This window comes from Canis lupus, chromosome 5 (genome assembly GCF_011100685.1).
Source record: "Canis lupus familiaris isolate Mischka breed German Shepherd chromosome 5, alternate assembly UU_Cfam_GSD_1.0, whole genome shotgun sequence".
Taxonomy (NCBI): domain Eukaryota; kingdom Metazoa; phylum Chordata; class Mammalia; order Carnivora; family Canidae; genus Canis; species Canis lupus.
Window position 1 is genome coordinate 8,654,989 of NC_049226.1, and position 24,905 is coordinate 8,679,893.

At 39.2% G+C, this 24,905-nt stretch overlaps 2 protein-coding genes and 1 long non-coding RNA gene across 8 annotated transcripts; 1 reads left to right on the forward strand and 2 right to left on the reverse strand.

Annotated features, from left to right (window-relative positions):
• Window positions 1–358: 358 nt before the first annotated feature.
• On the reverse strand, window positions 359–3,126 carry LOC111095794. The gene is made up of 3 exons (XR_005359090.1): window positions 2,698–3,126; window positions 2,029–2,601; window positions 359–1,457 (listed from the first exon to the last, which is right to left on the reverse strand). It is a non-coding gene; the product is annotated as an uncharacterized LOC111095794 (long non-coding RNA).
• A 611-nt stretch (window positions 3,127–3,737) lies between these two features.
• On the forward strand, window positions 3,738–23,210 carry LOC111095793 (prostate and testis expressed protein 2-like). Of its 6 annotated transcripts, none has more exons than XM_038535725.1 (4): window positions 3,738–3,863; window positions 3,979–4,002; window positions 4,361–4,501; window positions 22,486–23,210. In XM_038535725.1, the coding sequence occupies exons 1-4, from the start codon at window positions 3,800–3,802 to the stop codon at window positions 22,521–22,523; spliced, it is 267 nt and encodes an 88-aa protein (XP_038391653.1). In that variant the 5' UTR covers window positions 3,738–3,799; the 3' UTR covers window positions 22,524–23,210. The 6 variants fall into 6 exon arrangements, with proteins under 6 accessions (XP_038391653.1, XP_038391651.1, XP_038391654.1 ...); XM_038535723.1 differs by lacking the exon at window positions 22,486–23,210 and adding an exon at window positions 21,351–21,504; XM_038535726.1 differs by lacking the exon at window positions 22,486–23,210 and adding an exon at window positions 4,682–6,269.
• Window positions 17,532–20,044, reverse strand: PATE3 (prostate and testis expressed 3). The gene is made up of 3 exons (XM_038535727.1): window positions 19,953–20,044; window positions 18,265–18,450; window positions 17,532–17,750 (listed from the first exon to the last, which is right to left on the reverse strand). Exons 1-3 carry the CDS (start codon window positions 19,999–20,001, stop codon window positions 17,587–17,589), a joined length of 399 nt encoding a protein of 132 aa, XP_038391655.1. The 5' UTR covers window positions 20,002–20,044; the 3' UTR covers window positions 17,532–17,586.
• Window positions 23,211–24,905: the final 1,695 nt, after the last annotated feature.

Here is a 24,905-nt window from a genome sequence, read left to right on the forward strand (position 1 = left end):
ATCCCTGACCAGACAGCCAAGAGAACACAGCTCAGGAGCTCCCTCTGCCTCTGTGTTGTGGTGAAGCTTCAGTTCAGTCCTGTTTCTTAGGCATAAAATAAAGACATGGGGCTCTGTTGCTTCGATGCCCAACTCACTTACCCATTTGGGAAAATGGTACCTTCTAGGCTGCCCAAAGCTAGAAAATCCGGAGGACAGTTAGAGGAGGGAAGGGGAGGCCAGTTCAGGAGGTTGATTTGGGTTGAGCATGGGAGAGAGGGGCAAGGATTTCTGGGGTGAGACCCTGGCATGCAGGGCAGCATTCTGGGGTGGGTCCAGCCACTAGAGGGAGCATGGTCTGAGGCCGGCCTAGGTGGCCTTGAGGCAAGGGGAGCTAATCAGCCAGACCCCATGTCCCCTGCAGCCTTGGCAGTGAGGCAGGTGTGCTGGCGCATGCAGAAGAAATGTGACTGGACATCCTTCACACACTTCCTTTATCCTGCATGAAGTCCTGTAACAAAGCGAGTCTCCCTCCTCTCACTGACTCACCTGGGACCAGATGATCCCACCCTCAGGTGTGCGCCCTGCTGAGCAGGGCCAAGGGAAGTGCTTCTCTGAGGTTGGCAGAAATGGTTGAAGGGGATATTGCCGAATGCAGGGAACTTTCTTTGGGTTGGTTGGGGGAAAGGGTCCGTTTTAATTTTCTTTGTCCCTACATCCCCTGCCCTTTCACTGTCCTCCTGCTGGGGCAAGGTGAGCCCAACATTGGGCTGACTACAAAGGGGACAAATGTGGCCTCAAGTCCATGGCCTTCTCCTCCATCTGTCCAGATAGGGCGTGGGTACAGGTGGGGCCTCTGGGCAGGGCAGGAGCAGGACAGCATGTCCTACAACCTCCCACCGAGGAAGGGGCAGCAGGGTGGAAAGGCTTTGAGTAGGAGCCAGGAGAGGAGGGGAGAAGGTGCACATTCTCAGCCCCAACAGGGGGAAGAGCTGGGACCCTGGTTCCAGGAGCTCAGATATGGAGGCCTTTCCCTCTCTGTCTGCTGGAGGGAGAGGTGGCCGCAGGGGTCCAAGCTGTGTCTGGGGCTCACACCAAGACCCTCAGGTGAGAGGTGTTGCAAGGCTAAGCTGCTGGCTGGGTCTGGCTGAGTCTGGAAGCTGCAGGGGACCAGCTGCTGCAACTCCTGCCATTTCTGGGGCCCGCATCCTAGGAGGGGAAGCCAGGGACGGCGACAAAGGCACCATCTCCACAATAACAAACCACAACCTCACACATACCATGTCAGCTATGACAGCTCTTATGAACATGAACCTGTAGTATCTGTACAGAAGCATTCTTATATGGAAGAATGCCAGAATGTTCACTTTTCCTCACATTTGGAAGCACAAAGGGAGTTTTATGTACTTCTTGGTAGTTTGGTGTATTTCCACAATTTCTGTTGCTTCTAATCCGAGTATAATGTTGTTCAAAGTTGCCTGGAAGAGCACAGGAGAAAGACATGTTGCACAAATTTGGGATTCACTGCAGATTTTAATCCCTGGGGGCCCAGATCATGGTGGAGGAGCATCTTGCCAGCCAGAACATGGGGTCTTGTGCTTCAAGCATTAGTGGATTCTCCTGGCTCAGACCCTCCGGACTTCATCCATGGATTTGTGTCCGTGTCTCACTTGGTCCAAATGCAAGACTCACAGATGTAGTCCCTGTGGCAATTACTTACCAGACAGAGGCTCATAAGTCTTAGATCCAGGATGCCTGGGTGGCTCAGCGGTTGAGCATCTTCCTTTGGGTCAGGGTGGGATCCTGGAGTCCTGGGATCCAGTCCCAGGGAGCCTGCTTCTCCCTCTGCCTATATCTCTGCCTCTCTCTGTGTCTCTCTCATGAATAAATAAATAAATAAAATCTTAAAAAAAAATAAATCTTAGATCCTAGCTTGGCTTGCAGGACACCCTACTTTCAGTGGGAGTTAGTTTGTGAATGTTGTCTCTACCAGGTAGAGAATCTATTTCTTTTTTCTTTTTTTTTAAATGGAGACACCCGTTTTCTTACCTGTTCCTCCTCCTTCTCTCCTCACTGTCATCTCCAGCTCTGGAAATCCTCCTCCAGATTGGAAAGAGAAAGAAACAGCCCAATGAATCAAACAGATATGCTTGTTCCCTAGGGAAAAATACTTCCTAAGTGCCTTTGGGCTTCAACTGGAAGATGAGGTCAATTATTTCCGACCTATGTGGTTGTTCAGAAAATCCAGAGAAATAAAGTGCATAACATGCCCAAAGAATGTTTGACACCAAGTAGGGTCTTACCACCCATTACCCATCCTTGAATTTCTCTCGTCCTAACAACCATATCTGCTATACCTCTGACAGTCCTTGTTTCCATCTGTGAGGTCCCAGAGGCACAGAGAAGTGAGTAACTTGTCGAAGGTCTCATGGCAGGTAGGTACACATTTGGGCTTGTATCCCAGATATGCAGGAGAAGATTATTTAGGAATCACACTTGGAGTAGCCTGTGACTGGCTCTGGGAATGAGCCCACTCAGAGAAATGGGCCCCACACTCACTCTTTCTCCAGGACAAGGGAATCTGCCATTATTGATGCCTGTCTTCTCTGTGGTGACCACCAACTGCAAGGTAGACAAGGAATGTCATCCTGAGAACTTGGAATTAGGGGCTCTCCATATGGGGGCACCGTTCCCTCGTGCCTCCCAGGTTAACCATACCAGCAATGCATTCATGTTTTCATCAGATAGTTTGACTGTCTGGTAGGGTGCAAGGCATCTTTCTAGGTGCTGAGGAGGAAGCAGTGAACACAACACAGGAAAATCTTGTGTTCATGGCACTTTTGTCCTTGAGTGGCAAAAGAGACAAGTTACATAAATAAGGAAAAACCTTAGAATGACCAACTGGGTTAGGCACATGGGAGATAACAGGAAAGGGGTGGGGCAAGCATGGAACAGGAAATTTGTACCTATATACAAATATTTCTCATTTACATATGTGTCCATTCCCAAGGCTCACTGATGACACTTAGTGACACTTGGTATATGACACAGGGAGGCACAACTGTGTGGCACCATCTGGAGGGAGAGGGAAAGGCAGAGAACCAATGGGAAAACTCTTTTCCATGCTGCCCTGCTCCTTTCCCCCCTGACACTCCATTTCTAGTGACTAATCCCCATCACCCCCAGTGTAAGTCTCTCCCACTGTAATCATCTGGTCTTTGTCTCCCATGGATAAATGAATGAATAAAATTCAAAGGAAACAGATCATCTTCACTTCCTCACCCCTCTCCTTCTTGAGCTGTCCCATCCATCTTGCAGAGGGGTGGGACACTGGGCAGTCAGACCACATCTGGAGTATGAGCCACCTTGGGAGGGATGTAGTGCCATTGAAGGTCACACTGAGGCCAGTGTCCAGGATGGTTATGGTGCCTGAAAGGGACTGAGCAACTCCCTCACAGATGCTCAATGACCCTAGCTTTGTCAGGTGCGAAAGGCTGTCCTGTGGCCTACACGCTGCATGTAGGCTAACAACTAGAACTACACGTGAAGTGATGAGGTACTAGGGAGAGAGGTTCTATACCAATGTTAATTAGTACCTTATTCTGGATCTAATAAAATGAGACAGGGTGTCTGGATGGAGTGAGTCCCAAGTATCTGGAGGAATGCAAACACAGACATGATGTACCCTCTCCTCAGAACATTGTAGAGAGGATTCAGGTGGCTTGATCTGAAATTTGTAATTCTGTGATCTAATGGGATGCCTGAGGGCAGGTAATGGGAATAAATAAAGCTGGAACCTCCTGCTGGGATTGTCTCAGGAATGGGCCCCAGGATGTTCCCATTGCTTCTGCTGTGCATATTCACAGTGCTCTTGATGGATGAAGGTAAAGCCTGGTGAAAGAGGCAGGGATGGGTGGTGAGGGGCTATATGGGGAGCAACTTGACTTTTTGAGAGACTATAAAATGGCTCAAGGACAATTTTTCTTCTTCTCTCCATAGGAGACAGAGTGTGGACAGCGAAATGTATGGTGTAGTTGGTTTGCACTTTTTGGATAAATAATGCCACAATGAGAGGGGACATTCTTGATTGTTTTCAAACATTGTTTCTCTACCCACCCTGACTATATATAACTGTCCTCACTCACTGCTCTAGTGTTTTTTTAACTGCCCTGAGCCTTGGGTGAAGGAGGGAGGGGGCTGGACTCCTCCAGGTCATATGACCTACTCAAAGGTGTAAAGACCCTTGGCAGAAGTCGGGAAGGGTGTCAACTTCCTTCTTGTGAGGTCTATACCATGCTAGTGTAAATGTTGATAGTGGGGCAGGCTTCTGAAGCATAATTACTTTCCCTAGAACTCTGCTTTAAATCTTTCCTTTATTTAGTGATTCGATCTTGCTATCAATGTGCCCACTTTGATGGATACAGATGCCGCAGTGGCTTGAAAAAGTGCTGGAAGTTCAATCTAATGATTCATAACAGGAGTTGTTCCACAGAACACTACTACTACACTGATCGAATTACAGGTAAGTTCAGGTTAGAGAGAGACACAAGACATTACCAATGGTGCCCACCTTTCCTGGAGTCAAGGTGTGGAGGGAAACTGGGACCGTGGGAGAGGCTGGGGAAAGTGGAATTCTCAGTGGTACACCCACCTGAGGTGGAGTCTGTGTGGGAGGCTGAGGTCTTTTCCTGATCCTGTCTAGAGAGACCTCGATGAGATGCAGGCACTGTTTGGGGGATCATTCTCATCCATGGAAAACCAATGAGCTTCTGGAGAGATGTCATTGCTGGGAAGACAGTGTGATTAAGCAAGGCGATCACACTTGCTTTTTTTCTCTCTTTAGGGAGAGCCCTGTATCGTTATACACGATTGTCTTGTAAAGTTTGTGAAGAGGGAATGGTCCAAGTATTCCATGACTTACTGAAAGAAACATTTTGCTGCAGTCATGATAACTTGTGTAATAATGGCAACATAAATTTAGATACTACACTGAAATTTGGAGTGGGGGTAGATAACATGACTGATTTGATAACACATAAATAATAAACATGTTTTTAGATCTTTAAACCATATAGGAACATATATTTTCTTAAATAATCCTTTCTCTTCCCCTCTAAAATAGAAAAGGATATACTAGAGGTGCACCTGACTGCCTCCGTCAAAAAAGCATGGGGCTCTCGATCTCGGGATTGTGAGTCATACCATGTTGGGTATAGAAGTTACTTAAATGAACTTAAAAACAGAGATAGTATAAAAGATAATAGACCCTAAAGTGAAAAAGATACACACAAATGCACATATACCATAAAGCAATAGGACAGCATTGACTAACCACAGCAACTGAATTAGTTTAAAAAGATTTTTGTTTAGTAAACAGAGCAAAATCCAACTCTACGATGATTCAGAAATATGACGAAGTCAAAACAATTCAAGATGGGAAAATATAATTTAATAATGAGTGTGGATCAGGAGCCTATTTTGGGGCTCAAAATCATCAAAAGAGATAATATACTTCACATTATTAAAGCCACTAACCTACAATAAAGATATAAATGATTAAAACTTAAGCAGCCTATACCACAGCAGCAGCTTTTCTTAACAACTCTCCTATAGAAACTATAGGAGATATGATGAGAAAAAGAAATGCATGCTAATCACTAGATCATGTGGGTAAATAATTAGCAAGGAGACTGAAGACATATACAACATGATTATTAAGGCAGATCCTAGAAACCTATATCTAATCCTGAATGCAGATAATAGAGAACACAGCTTTTCAAGTATGCATAGGACATTAACAAAGATTCTTCACATATATCTGCCCTTTGGAGGATAGAGTTGATTTATATCTGAACTGTAAAAGATCCATATTTTTCTCAGTAGATGCTTGGCCTTTTGGCCAGGATAAAAACATTTATGACGTCCTCTTTAAAGTCTGAAACTCCCCTGGTGATTCCCAGCATCATTTTATTTACTGAAAAAATAAACTGTTTTCCAGTCTGGCTTGATCACATGGTCAGAGACATTATAACCCCACCCCTCCCCACCAACCACATGCACCCTCATTAAGAACTTTTGTTTAAAATAGTCCTGAAGCCGAGATTCCTCACACAGATTTTGATTGTGCAATCCAGCAACAGAGAACAGTCTGTATGTAAATGAGGACTCCTGGGAACTTGTGCATGGAATGTCTCTTGGATTTCCCCAACTTTTGTCTGCCCTCTCCTCCTTTTGCTTCACTGTATCCTTTGTCTTCAAATAAAAGCTGTATTCAGTATGCACTATAAGTATTTCCTAGAGAATAAGTGTGTTCTGTGAAGTCCGATGACATTTTCCAGATATCTAAATTTGGAAAATCGGGGTCCCTGGGTGGCGCAGCGGTTTAGCGCCTGCCTTTCGCCCAGGGCGCGATCCTGGAGACCCGGAATCGAATCCCACGTCGGGCTCCGGTGCATGGAGCCTGCTTCTCCCTCTGCCTGTGTCTCTGCCTCTCTCTCTCTCTCTCTCTCTCTCCCTCCCTCTCTGTCAATCATAAATAAATAAAATATTTTTTAAAAAAATCTTTGACGGGGCACCTGGACGGCTCAATGAATTAAGACTCTGCCTTCAGCTCAGGTCATGAGGCCCAGGGTCCTGGGATTGAGACCTGCATCAGGGTCTTCCTCTTCCTCCCCATTCATTCTCTCTTTCTTTTTCTCTGTTTCTTTGTCTGAAATAAATAAATAAAATCTTTAAAAATAAATAAATAAAAATAAAAACATTTGACAAAGTATTAGCAAACATTTCAATAGTAGAGAAAAGGATAGCATAGAATGAATGATTTGTTTTTTGTTGAATAACAAACCATTCCAAAACTCAGTGGCTTAAAATTACAAATTATTTTCCTGTGTCTGAGGAATTCAGATGATCCTGGTTTGCTCAGCTGGGCAGCTCTGCTAATCTCAGCGAGACCAGACTCATTCATATGTTTAGGAGGTAGCTGGAGATTGATTGATTTAGGTTGGCCTTAGCTAGGGTGACCCAGCTCTGCTCTGCATGTTCATCTTTTCCTGGGACCAACAGACTAGCTTAGACATGTCTTATTCATGGCAATGGCAGAAGCATAAGAGAGCAAGAGCCAAGCCCATGAGTCTGTAAACTTCTGCTTACATTAAATTTGCTAACACCCTAATGGCCAAAGCAAGTTACATGGCCATTAGGAAAATGGGCAGGTAATCCACCTACAATGGGAGGACATTGAGAGTTTGCAATTTAAAGGATGTTGACATAAAGGAGCGGTGAAGAATTGGGATCAGGTGATGCAATGCAGGCCAAGTAAACCTTATTCTAGGGATGCCAGAGTGGTTCAGTGTTAAAAATGTCAATTAACATAATATTATAATAACAAAAAATAGATGATCATCCTAAAAGATAATAAGTAGTCATTTCACAAATTTCAACACCTGTTCATCTGTTTAAGAACTCAAAAGTGGAATTGATGAATGTCTTTAACATGAGAAAGTGATACATATCTCAGTTCAAAAGCCTGAGTTAGATGGTTTCATGTTAGATGGTTTCATGCTAAAATAAGAAATGAGGCAAGGATGTTCATTACCCATACTGATAATTAATATAATATTAGAAAATTAATCGATGTAATTACTTATGGAAAAGGATTAGAGGTCTTAGAATTTGAAAGGAAGAGACAAAACTATTTTCTCTTGCAAATGAAGGAGTGTATATCTGATGAAACCAAAAGATTCAATAGATAAGCTACGAATAACACAAAAGTTATTAAAGTACTAGAACATGAAATCAACATTCAATTATTAACAGCATTCACATATACAATAACTACTTAGAATATAAAATGGAATGTCTGTCTCATGTAAAGTAGAAAAACATCCATATAAAGAAATCTATTTAAAAAAAGCTATAAAAGATACAGTAGTTGGATTGAAAAAAATGCCAATAAAAGCATACCATCACATTTTACCCTGGAGTAAGACAAGGCATGAAGATCAATTGGAAGAATAAACAAACAAGAAAGGCCAAGAAAATGCAGAAAGCAGGAATGAAAGAGGGCTAGCCTTTCCTAATATTGAAATCAGCAACGAAGCTTCTGTAACTAAAACAATATGGTATTAATACATGATTAGACAAAGAAGACAACTTCTTGAAAAGATTTCTTTGATGATTTAAATGGCCGTCAAAATAATTTTCTTATTAAAGTAGTGCTTTCTCTGTTCCTTCCTGTGTCATAACCTTCAAATATAAGGACACTTCTGAATTCTATCACTGTATTTCTATCTTGTTTTTAAAGTTCATGTGAGTGAAATTATAGAAGTGATATGAACTGTGCTCTTTTGTGCCTGGCTTCTTTTGCTCATCATTATGTCTTTGGAAGTTATCCATGTTGTTTGCATATAGCAATAGTTTAGTCTTTATATTGCTGTGTAGGGTCATGCTGTATAAATATACCATATTTTATCTTTTCTGCTGTCTACGAACAATTGGGTTGTTTCTAGTTTTTAGTTATCACAAATAAAGCAGTCATGAAACTCATCCTCCAACACTCCTCCCCCCCACTTCTTCCTCTTCCTTCTCCTTTTTCTTTTGTGGCAACTCCTTCATTAGAAAATAGCACTCCTGGGGATCCCTGGGTGGCTCAGCGGTTTGGAGCCTGCCTTTGGCCCAGGGTGTGATCCTGGAGTCCTGGGATTGAGTCCCACGTCAGGCTCCTGGCATGGAGCCTTCTTCTTCCTCTGCCTCTCTCTCTCTATGTCTTTTGTGAATAAATAAATAAAATCTTAAAAAAAAAAAAAAAAGAAAATAGCACTCCTAAAAACATACTCTATGTGGGTTATTTGTTCAAAGGAAGCAAAATGGTTATATGCTCTAAAGGCAGGGAAAACAATGATTAAAACAATTTCCTAATTTGATCTTGGACTAACATGGTCGGGAACAGTTAACGGGCTCAAGAAGAAGGTAGGGTTTAAAATGAAATTCATTCTTGAAAAGTAGCAGACAATGAAACTATTAAATACTTCTTTACAGTTTTAAATGATTAACAGGTAACATGTTTTAGTCACACGCCTATCATAGGGGAACTCAAATGGAAATTACACATTTGCCCTCCAGTGAGCTACTTCCTATTAAAGAAAGAAATACATTCTGGGGAATTTGGAAGCTGTTGCAACTGCCCATAGTGACATGAATGAAAGAGACAAGTCTTTAGAATCAGAGCGATTAGAGCTATAATTATTATACTCTATTATAATACAGTATTGCCTGTAATCACTGTTTTGCGCACTAGATGTTCTGGACTTATTTATCTACTGGTTGCATGTTTGTACCTTTAAACAATAGCTCCTCAATTCCTCCACCCTTAGACCCTGGTAACCATCCTTTTTACTCTTTATTCTTACTAGTTTGGCATTTTAGATTCCACATATAAGTGAGATCATACAGCATATGTCTTTCTCTGTCTAATTTATTTCACAAAATACCATCAAGTTTCATCCTGTTGGGGCGCCTGGATGGCTTAATTGGTTATGCATCTGCTCAGGTCATGATCACAGGGTTCCTGGAATGAGCCCTGTGTCAGGGTCCCTGCTCAGCAAGGAGTCTGCTTCTCCCTCTGCCTCTCCCCCTGGCTCGTGCTCTCGCTCTCTCTCTCTCATTCTTTGTCAAATAAATAAATAAATAAATAAATAAATAAATAAATAAATAACTCTTTTAAAATTTAAAAAATTAAAATAAAAAAATGTCTCATCCTGTTTTCTCAAGGGTCAGAATTTCCTTCTTTATCAGGGCTGAACAATATTCCCGTGTGTGTTGGGGGAGGATATCACATCTCTTATTTATCCATTCATCTGTTGAGGAACGCAAGTTGTTTTCACAGCGTGGCTGTTATAAATAATATTATAAATAATGCTGCAATAAATGTGGAAGTGCATATATCTCTTTGATATCCTGTTTTCATTTCTTTTGGGTATATATTCCAGGAGTGGAGTTGCTGGACCATATGGTAGTTCTATTTTAAAATTTTTGAGGAACCCCCATGCTCTTTTCCATAGTAGGTGTATCAATTTACATTCCCACCAATGGTGCCTAAGAGTTCCCTTTTTTCTTCATATTCTCACACTTGTTATCTCTATTTGTCTTGATGATAGCCATTTTAACAGGTGTAAGGTGATAGCTCATTGTGGTTTAGATTTCTTTGATGATTAGTGATGTTGAACATCTTTTCAGGTACCTATTGGTCGTTGGAAATCTTCTTTGGAGAAATGTCTATTTAATTCTTCTGCCCAATTTTAAATTGGATTTTCTTTTCTTTTCTTTTTGTATGAATGCTTGGAGACTGTGATGTGTTACAAAGACTGTGATCTTCACAAAGATCCCAATTTGAATCACCCCAGTTCTGTTACTATATCACCAAATGGCCCTCTTAAGGGCCATTTAAGAGCACTCTTTTCCTTATTTATGAAATAAAAATAATAGCATCTTCTTTACTGAGTTATTGCAAGAAAGAAATGAGATCTTATATTAATTGCCTGGTATGTATTAGGTGCTCAATAAATGCCAGAAGTTGTTTTATTGTTATTGAATTGTATGAGTTCTTTATACATTTTGGATATTAACCTCTTATCTGATATAAGGCTTGAAAATATTTTCTCCCATTTTGTAAGTTACCTTTTCATTTTATTTTTTATGTTTGGCTGCATAGAAGCTTTTAGTTTGATTTAAACCCACTTTTGTTACTTGTGCCTTTGATGTCATATCTAAAAAGTCTTTGCCAAGACCAATGTCAAGAAGCTTCTTTCCTCTGTTTTCTTTTAGGAGTTTTGCAGTATTAGGTCTTTAATGCAAGTTGAATTAATTTTTGTGAATGGTTTAAGATAGAGGTCCAATTTCATTTTTCCGTGTCTGAGTATCTATTTTTCCCAACATCATTTGTTGAAGAGACTATCTTTTTTCCACTGAGTATTCTTGACTCCCTTGTCAAATATCAATTGACCATAAATACAGGAGTTTAGTTCTGGGCTCTCTGTTCTGTTCGATTGATTTTTCCTTCTATTTTTATGCCAGTACCATACTGTTTTAATTTTTATAGCTTTATGGTATAGTTTGATATCAAGAATTGTGATGCCTCTAGCTTCGTTCTTCTTTCTCATGATTGGTATGGCTACACAGGGTCTTTTGTGGTTCCACAGAAATTTTAGTATTGATTTTCTATTTCTTTAAGAAATGCCATTAGAATTTTGATAGGAATTATGTTGAATCTATAGATGGCTTCGGGTATATGGACATTTTAACAATATTAATTCCAATTCATGAACATGGGATATCTGTCCATTTGTTTGTGTCTTCTTCAATTTCTTTCATCAATGTCTTGTAGTTTTCATTGTACAGATTTTTCACTTCCTTCCTTAAATTTATTCCTAAATATTTTTGGTTTATTTTGATGCTCTCATGAATGAGATAGTTGTCTTTATTTCTTTTTCAGATATTTTGTTGTTAGGTACAAGTGCAACTAGTATCTGTGTGTTGATTTTATAACCTAAACTCTACTGAGTGTGTTGCTTACTTCCAATACCTTTTTGGTTATGTCTTTAGAGTTTTCAAATATATGTTCACATCATCTGCAAATAATGATAATTTTACTTCTGATCCTTTCTGATCTTTTATTTCTTTTTCTTTCCTAATTGCTCTGATTTGGACTTCCAGTAGATCTTGAGTAAGAGTAGTGAGTGTCAGCCCCTTTGCCTTGTTCCTGACCTTAGAGGAAAAGCCTTCAATTTTTCACTATATGCATAATGTTAGCTATGGGCTTGTCATATATGGTTTTTTATTATGTTGAGGTATGTTCCCTCTATAAACACTTTGTTGATAAGTTTTCTCATGAAATGCTGTTATATTTTGTCAAATGCTTTTTGTATCAATCAAAATGATCATATAATTTTAATCTTTCATTCTATCAATGTAGTATATCACGTTTATCGATGCACATACTGTTGAGCCATCCTTGTGTCCCAGACATAAATTCCATTTGGTTACAATGATTAATCCTTTCAATGTGTTGTCAAAGTTAGTTTGCTAATATTTTGTTGAGAATTTTTATATTTACCAGGGATATTAGTCTATAGTTTTCTTTTGTGGTAGTGTTTTTATCTGGCTTCACCATCAGGGTAGTGTTGGCCTTGTAAAATGAATTTTAAAATATTCTCTCCTTTTTAATTTTTTGAAAGAATTTGAGGATCGATGTTAATTATTTTTTAAATGTTTGATATAATTTGCTGACAAAGGCATCTGATCCTGGGATTTTTTTGTGTTGTGAGGGCTTTGATTATGGATTCAATCTCCTTACTCATTATTGGTCTATTCAGATTTTTTATTTCCTCCTGATTCAGACTTGGTAGGTTATGTTTCTGTAAATTTATCCATTTTTCCTAGGTTCACCAATTGGCAAATGACTATTCTTAGTGGTCTTTTATAATTCTTGTTATTTTTGTGTTATCAGTGTAATGTCTCCTTTTTCATTTCTGATTTTATTATTTGAATCTTCTCTCTTTTTCCTAGTCTAGCTAGTAATTTGTCAATTTGTTTTTTTTTGAGAAACCAGCTCTTACTTCTGGTATTTTAAAATTTTCTTGTCTCTATTTCATTTATTTCCATTCTGATCTTTGCTATTTCCTTGATTCTGCTATCTGTGGACTTATTTTGTTTTGTTTTTCTAGTTCTTTGAGTTATAAAATTAGGTTTATTTGATAAATTTCTCTTTTCTTAATGTGTGCATTTATTACTATTAGACTTCTCTCTCAGAATTGCTTTTGCAGCACCTCATATGTTTTGTTATATTGCATTTCCATTTTTGTTTGTCTCAATATATGTATTTTTAATTTTTCTTTTGATCTCTTCTTTGAGCCATTGGTTGTTCTGGAATGTGTTGTTTAATTTCCATATGTTTGTAGATTTTTCCATTTTTCTTGTTATTGATTTCTAGCTTCATACCACTGTGGTCAGAAGATACTTGGTATGATTTCAATCTCCTTTAATTTGCCAAGACTTGTTCTGTGTCCTGTCTTACAGACTATCCTGGGGAATGTTACATGTGCACTTGAGAAGAAAATGTATTCTGTTTATGTTGGATAGAATGTTTTATAAATATCTGTTAAGTCCATTTGACCCAATGTGTGGTTTAAGTCCATTGTTTACCTGTTGATTTTCTGTCTGGATAATCTATCCAATGCTGAAAGTGGAGTATTAAAGTCCCCTGCTGCTATTGTATCATTGTCTATTTCTCCTTTAATTTGTTAGTATTTGCTTATTGATACATTTAGGTGCTCCAGTGTTAAGTTTGTATATATTTATAATTATCCTATCTTCCTGATGAATTCCATTATGTATTGACCTTCTTTGTCTCTTATTACTGTTTATGACTGAAAGTCTATTTTGTGTGATATAAGTACAGCTATCCTGCTTTCTTCTGGTTTCCACGTCCATGAAATATCTTTTTCCACACCTTTGCTTTGAGCCTATGTGTATCCTTAAAACTAAGGTGAGTTTCTTATAGACAGCATACAATCAAGACTTGTTTTATCCATTCAGCCATCTGATGTCTTTTGACTGGGGAATTCAATCCATGTACATTTTTTTTTCAATCCATGTACATTTAGAGTTATTATTGTTATATAAGGATCTACTAATGCTATCTTATTAATTGTTTTCTGGTTGTTTTGTATTTATATTATTTCTTTCCCACTCTCTCTCTGCCTATCTTTGTAAATTGATAATTTTCCATAATTTTTTGTTCTTTCTCCCCTTTCTCAGCTTTTGTGTGTCTACTACGGGTTTTTGCTTTATGCGTGAATCTTATTGAAGTGATAATAATTGTAGTTGCATTATTTTTGCACATAAGTCTGATTGCTGAGGTAAGTCCCAAGTAGTTTAAACAGTCCAGTTTAAGGTGATGGCATCTTACCTTTGAATGTCTACAAAAGCCTTACCCTTTTGCCCTTTTACTCCCCCATTTTAAAATTTTGATGTTATTATTTACCTCTTTTTATATTGTATATTTGCTAATAAATTATAGTAGCTAAAATTATATTAATGCTTTTCCCTTTGCCCTTTGTATTATAGCTAAGTGGTTAACACACCATCCTATTAGAGTTTTCTAAGTCTGACTGTATATTAACCTATAGCAGTACATTGTATATTTTTGTGTGTTTCATGCCATCAATTAGCATCTTTTCATTTTAGCTTGAATGGCTCCTTTCAGCATTTCTTGCAAGGTAGGTCTAGTGGTGATAAAGTCCCTCAACTTTTTGTAAGAATTATTTTTATGTTATGGATAAACATAAGGTATAAGGATTGCAGGTATCTCCTCCAAGTCTGTAGCTTACTTTTTTACTCCCTTAATGATGCATTTTGATGAACAGACATTGTTAATTTTAATGTGGTCTAATTTATTATTCTTAAAAAATGATTTTGCTTTTTAGGTTATGTTTAAGTAACTTTTGGCTCTTCCAAAGTTATAAATGCATATTATGCTTTCTTCTAGTTTTTTGTATACTTTTCATATTCTATTTATAATCCAGTTTGAACTTGTTCTTTGTGTTATAAGAAAGAGGTAATGGATAGAAAATTTAACTGTGTAGAGGACCCAGAATTAGTATTAGTGCTAATGGAAATACAGCGTACTATGAAAGGAGCATCTCAAATTAGTTGAAAAAAACATACATTTTATTTTTTTATTTTTTTTTTAAATATTTATTTATTTATGATAGTCACAGAGAGAGAAGCAGAGACACAGGCAGAGGGAGAAGCAGGCTCCATGCACTGGGAGCCCGACGTGGGATTCGATCCCGGGTCTCCAGGATCGCGCCCTGGGCCAAAGGCAGGCGCCAAACCCCTGCGCCACCCAGGGATCCCAAAAACATACATTTTAAAATAAATATTGTTGGGCTATTAGATAGCTATGTGGAAATACATCAAATTGGATCAATTTCTTACACAGATAAATTCTAAATGGAAAATTTGAGTGTTAATTTAAAGTAAGTATGAGAAGGAAACATGCATGAATTATTTTCTAACTGAGGCATAAAAAGTGGCTGAATTCCATTATCAGGAAAGTGCAAGATATCCTTTACAACCACTAGAATAGCTAAAACTTAAATGGCTGATAATAATTGGTGATGGGAAGAATGTGGAACTCTCATACAGTGCTGGTAAAACTATATATTTGTATGACCACTTTCACAATCTATTTGGCAGTTTCTTTCAAAGTTATACATATGCTTCTAGGCCTATCCTATGACTTATAAATTTTACTTTTATTTACCTACTCAAGAGAAATGAATGTGTATGTCTACCAAAGGATGACCATAGTAGCTTTATCTACAATAGCCCAAATCTTGAAACAACTTGATATCCATCAACATGAGAATCAATTTAATAAATTATAGTGTATGTATACAATGGAGGGAAAAAAGAACAAACTTTTGGCATAAGCAAAAACATGCATTAATCTTAAAAATATCTGGTGAGTGATAGAAGCCAAACTCAAGAAAGTATACTGTGTCTACTTTCATTTGTTCAAGTTCATAAATTCAAGAATAGGTAAAACTATACTATGGTGATAGAAGTTGGAACAATAACTTAGGGAGTGAGTGGTTACCTGAAGAAACATACTGGGTTAATAGGAATGTTTTATATTTTATCTGGGATAGTGGTTACATAGGTTTATACATTTCTCAAATCACATCAAACAGTATACTTAACATATGTATTTTTTATTTTATATGAATCACACTTAAATTAAGAAGATAAAGTAATTAGGGTTGACTGCGTGGCTGAGTCGGTTAAGAATCTGACTCTTGATTTCAGCTCAGGTCATGATCTCAGAGTTGTGAGTTCGAGCTCCACTTTGGGCTCTGTGCTGAGTGTGGAGTCTGTTTAAGATTCTCTCTCTCTCCCTCTCCCTCTGCCCTCCCCTTTAAAAAAAATAGAAGATGATAAAGTAATTCTATTTCAACTCATAATGAATACTGGATCTAGTTAATAATAATCAATGGAGGCTAAAGCTGTCAGATAAGAGATTGAAGAGAAACTTTATATTGTATAAGACAAATCTGAGAACAAACAAATCTATGTGATCAATCTCGACATCATTAAAACTAAGAAAACATGTGCCTTCAGCTATTTCCAATAAGATTGGGTAAGATTATCCTTTCTAAACTTACACTTCTATTTTATAATGGTAGTATTGATGATGAATTTTGAAGTAAGTTTAGCTAATGAGTTTTGGAATAATCCCATAAAAAATAATTGTTAGTTAAGATACTTGAATACTGAAGGGCTCCATAAAAAGAAGTGTCTTTTGCATGATCCCTTCAAGGAAAACATGATAAAGTGAACATTCTTTATTTGGTAGGGGATAGAGATTACCATTCCTAATAGACTCAAGAAAATAGGTATGCAGCCAGAAAAAGCATAAAAGCATCATAAATCCTGTAAACTTAAACAGATGCACAAGAAAAATTTCATCAACATTACTGGCTGTTCAATTAAACACAACAAACTTTCACCGGCTTGCTAAAGGCCACAGAAATGAGTAAGACATGGTATCTATTCTTAGTGTGATTTGTAACTTACTGGGGCAAATCAGACAAGCAGAGAAATGATTCATCGAGAGAGATCGTCAAAAAAAATTATACATAAATGACTTGGGTATTCAGAGAAGGAAAATTTGTACAATAGTGGTGTGGGTTCCTGGAGAGGTGATAGTGGAAGTGGAGAGCAAAAGAAGAAAGGAACAGGGAAAGATTAGGAGAAGAGGGAGAAGAAGGGAGAGTTGTGATGTATCTTGAGTGTGCATCTTGACAGACCTACAAGTGACCGTGTGTGAGAATGACTATCACAGAGGCAGAAATGTCCTTACTCTCTGATTTGCACTAACATCGTATGTGAATGTACTCCGTAAAGGCCAAGAAAATCATGACTGAGTTTGAAGTGAACGCAGTCCACTTGGGAAAATAATGTCTGTTGAGGACAATCTCAAGTGTCCACCATCCATTTTGCTATTTCTGCTTAATTATAGTAACGATAGATGGGAGCTTTGGATCAAAATATTTGTGAACTTTCATCCAAAGTGTTTCTAGTGCACCTCAACTAATTTAAGCTAATCACAAGGTTTTTTAATTGTCTTGTTTTAAATTATGCTATACTGAGCCTTTTGGGACAAGCTTCTTGGATATGGAGATGCCAGTATCCCTGTCATGGGAGAAATCTATTATTCAGAATCATTATCCTCCAACTGAGGTAGAAATCAAGCTGGAGGCACTGGGAAGGATGACACTGAATGAAAGAGCTGCAGTATGTCAAAGACAGCAGGAAACAAGGGCAGGGAGAGGGGAGAGATGAAGGGGAGAAATAACAACATTCTAAGGCAGATATTTTTTTTATTTTATTTTATTTTATTTTATTTTATTTTATTTTATTTTATTTTATGGGTGCATTTTATTTTTATTTTTTATTTATTCATTTATTTTTTTATTGGAATTCAATTTGCCAACATATAGCATAACACCCAGTGCTCATCTCATCAAGTGCCCCCCTCAGTGCCCATCATCCAGTCATCCCCACCCCCTGGCCCACCTCCCTTTGTTCGTTTTTGAAGTTACAATAATTGATCTTGCAGCATTTATGAACATAAGTCCGATTGTTGAAATCAAATGTCAAGTCTCTGCAGAATTTCTGACACACCATATACGATAATTGCAGAATGTTATCTGTAATAAGAAGGAACATAGAAAATAAGCCAGTGATCTAAGTTCTGTAAAGACAGGTCAAACCTGGCAGTAGTCCTGTCAGTGAAAATTTAATTAGGCATGAAAGTAGGTTTAGGGATGGCTTCAGAGCTTATACTTACCAAAAGGACTGAGCGGGGAGATGTAGAAATCACTAGCCTCCTTCATGGTTGCTTGCCTGAGTCCCTAACAAACTCAACTCCATATAGCTGCTTCATTCTTTTTCCTGGTAGATTAGCAACTAGTCCTTTAGTGTCTTCAGAGTTAAAGCTCTGTTTGGTCAGTTTCATTGGGAATATGGAATGCCCATCTTCTTCCTCCTATCTCATTTTCCCCAATCCTCTTCTGTCTGCATGCACAGGGACCTGAGCTCAGGGGCATTCTGCTCTTTGGTTCCTCTCCTGGATTGGCTTAGTCTGAGATATGAGATTGCTGAAGTACTCTCCTAAGAATTTTCCAAGAATCTCACAGAACCTCCCTTCTCCCTCTAACTTACCCTGGAAGATCTTTAAAGTCATGCATGACTCGAACTTCTGAGCAACACAGATACCAAAGCCTCTCCTGCAGCGATCTGTCCTTGTGCGAAGGTGGCATGTCATGCATGTGAGCGGTGTCACTGCTGGAGAGCGTGGAGCTGGTGTGAGACCAGGGGAACTGTAGAAGGAGCTAGAGTTGTCTAGACCTGATTGTGGGAGGAGAGGGGTGGTGCAAGGAGTGGATGAAGAGCTGGTGGTGAGTAGAAGAACATGTAGTAAACAGTTGGAGCTCTTACCAACTTCATATCCCAGGGAAATGCCATTGTGAGAATAAAAGGATTCTTCTGGTCCCTCTGTCAGCCCTTTTAACCTGGGTAACTTAGAGCAACGATTTAGCCTCCATGGCATTGATTTTTCTAGCTTTAAAATAGTCCTGTTTATGATGGCCTAGCCTACTTGACAGCACTGTAGATAGTCAGGAGTGTAATAATGAAGGTGACTGCTTTAAAATAATACCCACTATTTGCTTCCACGTGGAGGGACCTGGAGGGTATTATGCTAAGTGAAATAAGTCAATCAGAAAAGGCCAAACATTATATGGTCTCATTCATTTGGGGAATATAAAAATTAGTGAAAGGGGATAAAGGGAAAGGAGAGAAAATGAGTGAAAATATCAGTGAGGGAGACAAAACATGAGAGACACCTAACTCTGGGAAATGAACAAGAGGTAGTGGAAGGGGAAGTGGACAGGGGGTTGGGGTGACTGGGTGATGGGCACTGAGGGGGACACTTGGCAGGAGGAGCACTGGGTATTATGCTATATGTTGGCAAATTGAACTCCAATAAAAAATTCTAAAAATAAAATAAAATAAAATATTTTTCCTAAGCTACTGTCTGTTGCTAACATTTGCTGCTTAGATATTGTTAGGTAACATACTGTAATTTTGAACTTTGAACTGAATCTATGTAAAGTCCTCATGAGTCCTGACACTTATTGTGGTATTGTGGGGTGAGCTAATTGAAATACAGGTTTAATAAGAGAGAGAAGCAAACAAAAACCTCCTCCTTGGGGCACCTAAGTGGGAAAGGAAAGTAGCATTTGTTGAGCATCTCATTTGGACCATGTTCTCTCACTTTGTCTCTGATTTAATCATCACAAACGCTTTATAAGTATTTCCCCATTTCTCATATGAGCAAGGTACAGAGATTTTAGGACTGCAACTGAAACATTTTTTAAAAATCTGATTCTAGAGCATCCAATATTTCCTCTCCTATAATCATTTATTTCCATATAAAGTCCCTGATGAGGGGTGTCAAAAGCTATTGTCCAGCACTAGAACTATGAAATTATTCATTATAGACTGACCAGCTCTCTCAGCAAATGGGATACAGATTTATGAATGAAAAGGATGGCCTCAGGAAAATCTTGGTAGGATTTTGAATTATGGGGAATGGTAGAGATAGAATGAGGGAAAAGTATGAAGGGGCAGCAGCCATTGTGGCTTGAGCCCCTGGTAAAGAATGGCAGAATGTTGAGAAGGTCAGAAAAGTTGGCACATAAAGCAGGAGGAGCATTCCGAAGAATGGCTTCCCCTCCCTTCCAAATGTGGTCAAGGCCTGGCCCTCCAAGGATACCTATGGCGCCACAGAGTTTCCAGGGGCTCCTGTATCCTGTCTCTGGAGTCCAGTTCTCAGGCCTGTGACTCACCTACAATGCAGCAGAAAAGGGAGAAGACCATCAAGAAGTGTTTGTCCATTCTGAACCAGAAGTTCCTTGCACAGGAAGAAAAGAAGCCAGGAACTGCAAGAGCAGCTCTTTAGGCTGTAGGGACACAAAACTTCACCACGGGCAGCAATTATTCATGCCAAAGGGGAACCAATCACACAAGGTTTTCTCTGGAAGTTCAAGTTCATTCTCGACCCCAAAGCAAAGAATAATGATAATTAGCAAATTTGGGGGTTTACATTAAGCTTTGTTTTTTTTATTATAATCTTTATCATAGTAATTAGAGTTATGATGTTATCATTCTTATCCTAATTTAACAGAGGATGAAATAAGCTTAGTGAGGTCTAGCATCTTACCCATAATTACATACTGAGTGGAGGCCACACTTATAACCACCTTGATTCAATTCCTCAGCCATTAGAAATGACAAATACCCACCATTTGCTTCGATGTGGTTGGAACTGGAGGGTATTATGCTGAGTGAAATAAGTCCATCAGAGAAGGACAAACATTATATGGTCTCATTCATTTGGGGTATATAAATAATAGTGAAAGGGAATAGAGGGGAAGGGAGAAGAAATGGGTAGGAAATAGCAGAAAGGGAGACAGAACATGGAAGACTCCTAACTCTGGGAAACGAACTAGGGGTGGTGGAAGGGGAGGAGGGCGGGGGGTGAGGGTGACTGGGTGGCAGGCACTGAGGGGGACACTTGACAGGATGAGCACTGGGTGTTATTCTGTATGTTGGCAAATTAAACACCAATAAAAAATAAATTTATTATTAAAAAAATAATAATAAATAAATGGAAAAAAAATAACCACCTTGATTCAATGTTTCCTGGAGATGTATTCATACATTCAACCAATATTTATTGAGAACTTTTGTGTGTCATGCACGGTCCCATGTGTGAAAGTAGAACAATGTATAAGTCAGGAAAGTTCATGTAGCTCCTCTCCCTGTGGGTGAGAAAGAAGAGAGTGAAAGAGATGAGAAGATATATCATCTGTGACCAAGCTGGGCCTTCAACCTAGAACTTCTGATTCTCAGCCCAGAACTGTTACTTCACCTTAGAAGAAATCTGTTCTACCCAGCCATAGATGGTTTATTCTGTAGGGCTTTAAAATTCCCCCCTAGAATTATCAAACAACATGATCTTTACCAAATTTATATTGTGAATCAGCTAGTTTTTCTGATTTAGGTATCTATTTCTACAAAAGTTAACTCAGTTAAGGTTTACCATGGGTAAAGCTCTGGGAAACCATGGCCAGTCCCCGCATTCTAGGGTTCCTAAACCTGTCAGTGAGCTAATGGCACCTTTGGCTAGAGATATTGGAAATCTTCCAGGCAGAGCTAATTTGGCAACATGTTCTTGCTTGTAGGAACAATATGTTCATTAAAACATATTGAGTCGGGGACGCCTGGGTGGCTCAGAGGTTGAGCATCTGCCTTCGGCCTGGGGTGTGATCCTGGAGCCCCGGGATCGAGTCCCACATTGGGCTCCCTGCATGGAGCCTGCTTCTCCCTCTGTCTGTATCTCTGCCTCTCTCTCTCTCTCTCTCTTTCTCTCTCTCTCTGTTTCTCATGAATAAATAAATGAAATCTTTAAAAAAAAACATACTGAGTCTGGTGTTTTTAGATATCAGGTGAAGATTGGGTGACATAGATCTTGGTTCAAGTGCCACATAATTTGCGGTGTTCCTGTTCTATGACCACTAGGAGTGTGGAGCCCTTCTATGCCCAAGAAGAGAGCCAAAAGCCTTAGATGTGAGGGCATTGGTTTCTTTGAAAAGAATTGACTGGAGAATGGAGAGCAAGACTGATGTCTTTGAATCTAATTTTCTATTCTTTCATATTTCAGGAGAGCATCTTAGCAACGGATGGCATTTTTCAGGACTTTCCAAAGGCTTACCAAGAAGGCAAAGCCCTGAGCCTTTTGTACTTGGGTTTGCAAGGCTATCAGAGCATTTCCTGTGTCAGCCATGTTCTCTGTTTAAAGAGAATGACTCTAAAATCATAACAAAGGAAGCAAAGGACATTCTAGGTTAAACTGCAGTTGGTTATCAGTGTTTGTTCTTCGTTCCCCTTGGCAGATGCTTTCTGAAAGGCCCACTGAGTTCTGAGTCTCTTTCCTACTGGAGGATTTCCAGTTAGGATTGTGAAATTTTGCAGTTCTACACAAATATTGGGTTCCTCTGACTTACCCCCCTTCCTCCTCCCCAGTACCTCATCCATCAAATTTTCTCTTGAAAACAATTTCTTTCTTCATTTAGCACAACATAGGAAAGAAGCAGTATTAGAACCTACTAGAGACAGTGTAGTATGATGGAAAGGAGATTTTCCTGGGAGTCTGGAGACCTTTGGTTGATTACTATGGAATTCATGGCATCTTTAGCAAGTCATTTATCTGTGATGTCAGACTTCAATCATTCTTATGGTCCCTTACAATTTTAACATTCTGTAGTTTCAAAATGTAAATCATGAGGATGGGTACTAAGGTCTGTTATTCTGACCTAGCATTCTGCTTGGCACATGATGATGTGCTGAACATATGATGGCTAAATGAAGAAGGGAATGAATGAAGGATAAACCTCACATGATACCACTCTCCACATCCCAGTGAGACAGAGTCCCGAATGAAGGAACTCCATGAAAGAAGGCCATCAACTCAGCACAGATGCAGTATGCCCTGCTCTGAGGAGGAGAAAGCAGAACATTGTGTCCTCATATTCATGGTCTCTCTTGGCTTCAGGGTGGGTAGCTGAGATCCTGGTGATACCACAGATGAGCAACCCTCTTAACTTGTGCTTCTAAATACTGTCCTTTGTTTTGGGGGAATAGACTTTGGCAGAGAGTCAGAAATCAGGCTGCTTTGTTCCTGGGCTCCCAGGGGCAGCTCTGGCTTTCCAGAGTGTGTATAGAGACTAGAGCGTGAGATAATGACCATTTAAAAAAATCCGGTGAAGAGGAGCCTGTTTTCAGGGCCCAGGGAAATCATCCTCACACATCTAATGCTGGTGGGAAAAGAGGTAAAGGAAGGAAGAACAAAACCAACATTTATTGAGTGCTTGCACACAAGCCTAGCCACTTCTCCTTAGATCATGTCATGGAGGCCTCAGACTACCCTGGTGATGAAGTGTCTATCAAGGAGCCCAGCTGAGAATCAAGCATAGATCAGTGTCACTAAAATCCTCGCTTTGTTCACAATATTGCTGTTAATAAAATGCTTTAGATGAAAAGTCCCAATGGCTGATGAAATGTTTCAAAAAACCCTTTCACAACTGTTTATAGACTGATCTTGTGCATGTAAGTAGCAGATTATTGTTAGCATCTTACCTTCATTCTGAGCAAAATTTATTAATATGGGGTCTAGTGTCCTCTTAGTTTCATGGGATCTATGAACCTGGTAGAAAAATCTTATATTTTTCATTAACCTCTTGGCAGGGAGCAAACAATCTGTCCCTTTCAAGGTCCTTCTAACCAGACTAACAATCAAATTGACATGAAGGAGATTAACAGGAGAAAAATCAAATTTAATAGCATACCTATGGGGGAATCCACATTGACATGGAAATTCCAAAGACAGGCAGGCAAAATAAGGTATATATGTCCACCCAAACTAAGGAGAAGGGAGTAGGAGTCTGGAACTTCAGAGGAAAGGAACATAATTTACTGGAAGATAGAAAAGAGTAAACGGTAAACAGATGTTTGCTGGGCCACTCAGAAGCAGTGGGACATCGAGGACTAGGTTCCTCCCCATCTACCCTACCTAGTTCTTATCATAATGTCTTTTTATCTACAGAAATAGCTCTCTTCCTGAAGCAGGTTGTCCATCTAAGTTCTTGTAGGCAGTTGATGGGTAGGTAAAAAGTTTTTCCTTAATCTGCTGGCTTTTAATGGATTGCTTTTTTTATTTATTTTTTATTTTTTTATTTTATTTTTTTTTTGCCTCTCTTTTTTTTTTATTTTTTTATTTTTTTTATTGGTGTTCAATTTACTAACATACAGAATAACCCCCAGTGCCCGTCACCCATTCACTCCCACCCCCCGCCCTCCTCCCCTTCCAACACCCCTAGTTCGTTTCCCAGAGTTAGCAGTCTTTACGTTCTGTCTCCCTTTCTGATATTTCCCACACATTTCTTCCCCCTTCCCTTATATTCCCTTTCACTATTATTTATATTCCCCAAATGAATGAGAACATATAATGTTTGTCCTTCTCCGACTGGCTTACTTCACTCAGCATAATACCCTCCAGTTCCATCCACGTTGAAGCAAATGGTGGGTATTTGTCATTTCTAATAGCTGAGTAATATTCCATTGTATACATAAACCACATCTTCTTTATCCATTCATCTTTCGTTGGACACCGAGGTTCCTTCCACAGTTTGGCTATCGTGGCCATTGCTGCTATAAACATCGGGGTGCAGGTGTCCCGGCGTTTCACTGCATTTGTATCTTTGGGGTAAATCCCCAGCAGTGCAATTGCTGGGTCGTAGGGCAGGTATATTTTTAACTGTTTGAGGAACCTCCACACAGTTTTCCAGAGTGGCTGCACCAGTTCACATTCCCACCAACAGTGTATGAGGGTTCCCTTTTCTCCACATCCTCTCCAACATTTGTTGTTTCCTGCCTTGTTAATTTTCCCCATTCTCACTGGTGTGAGGTGGTATCTCATTGTGGTTTTGATTTGTATTTCCCTGATGGCAAGTGATGCAGAGCATTTTCTCATGTGCATGTTGGCCATGTCTATGTCTTCCTCTGTGAGATTTCTCTTCATGTCTTTTGCCCATTTCATGATTGGATTGTTTGTTTCTTTGGTGTTGAGTTTAAGAAGTTCTTTATAGATCTTGGAAACTAGCCCTTTATCTGATATGTCATTTGCAAATATCTTCTCCCATTCTGTAGGTTGTCTTTGAGTTTTGTTGACTGTATCCTTT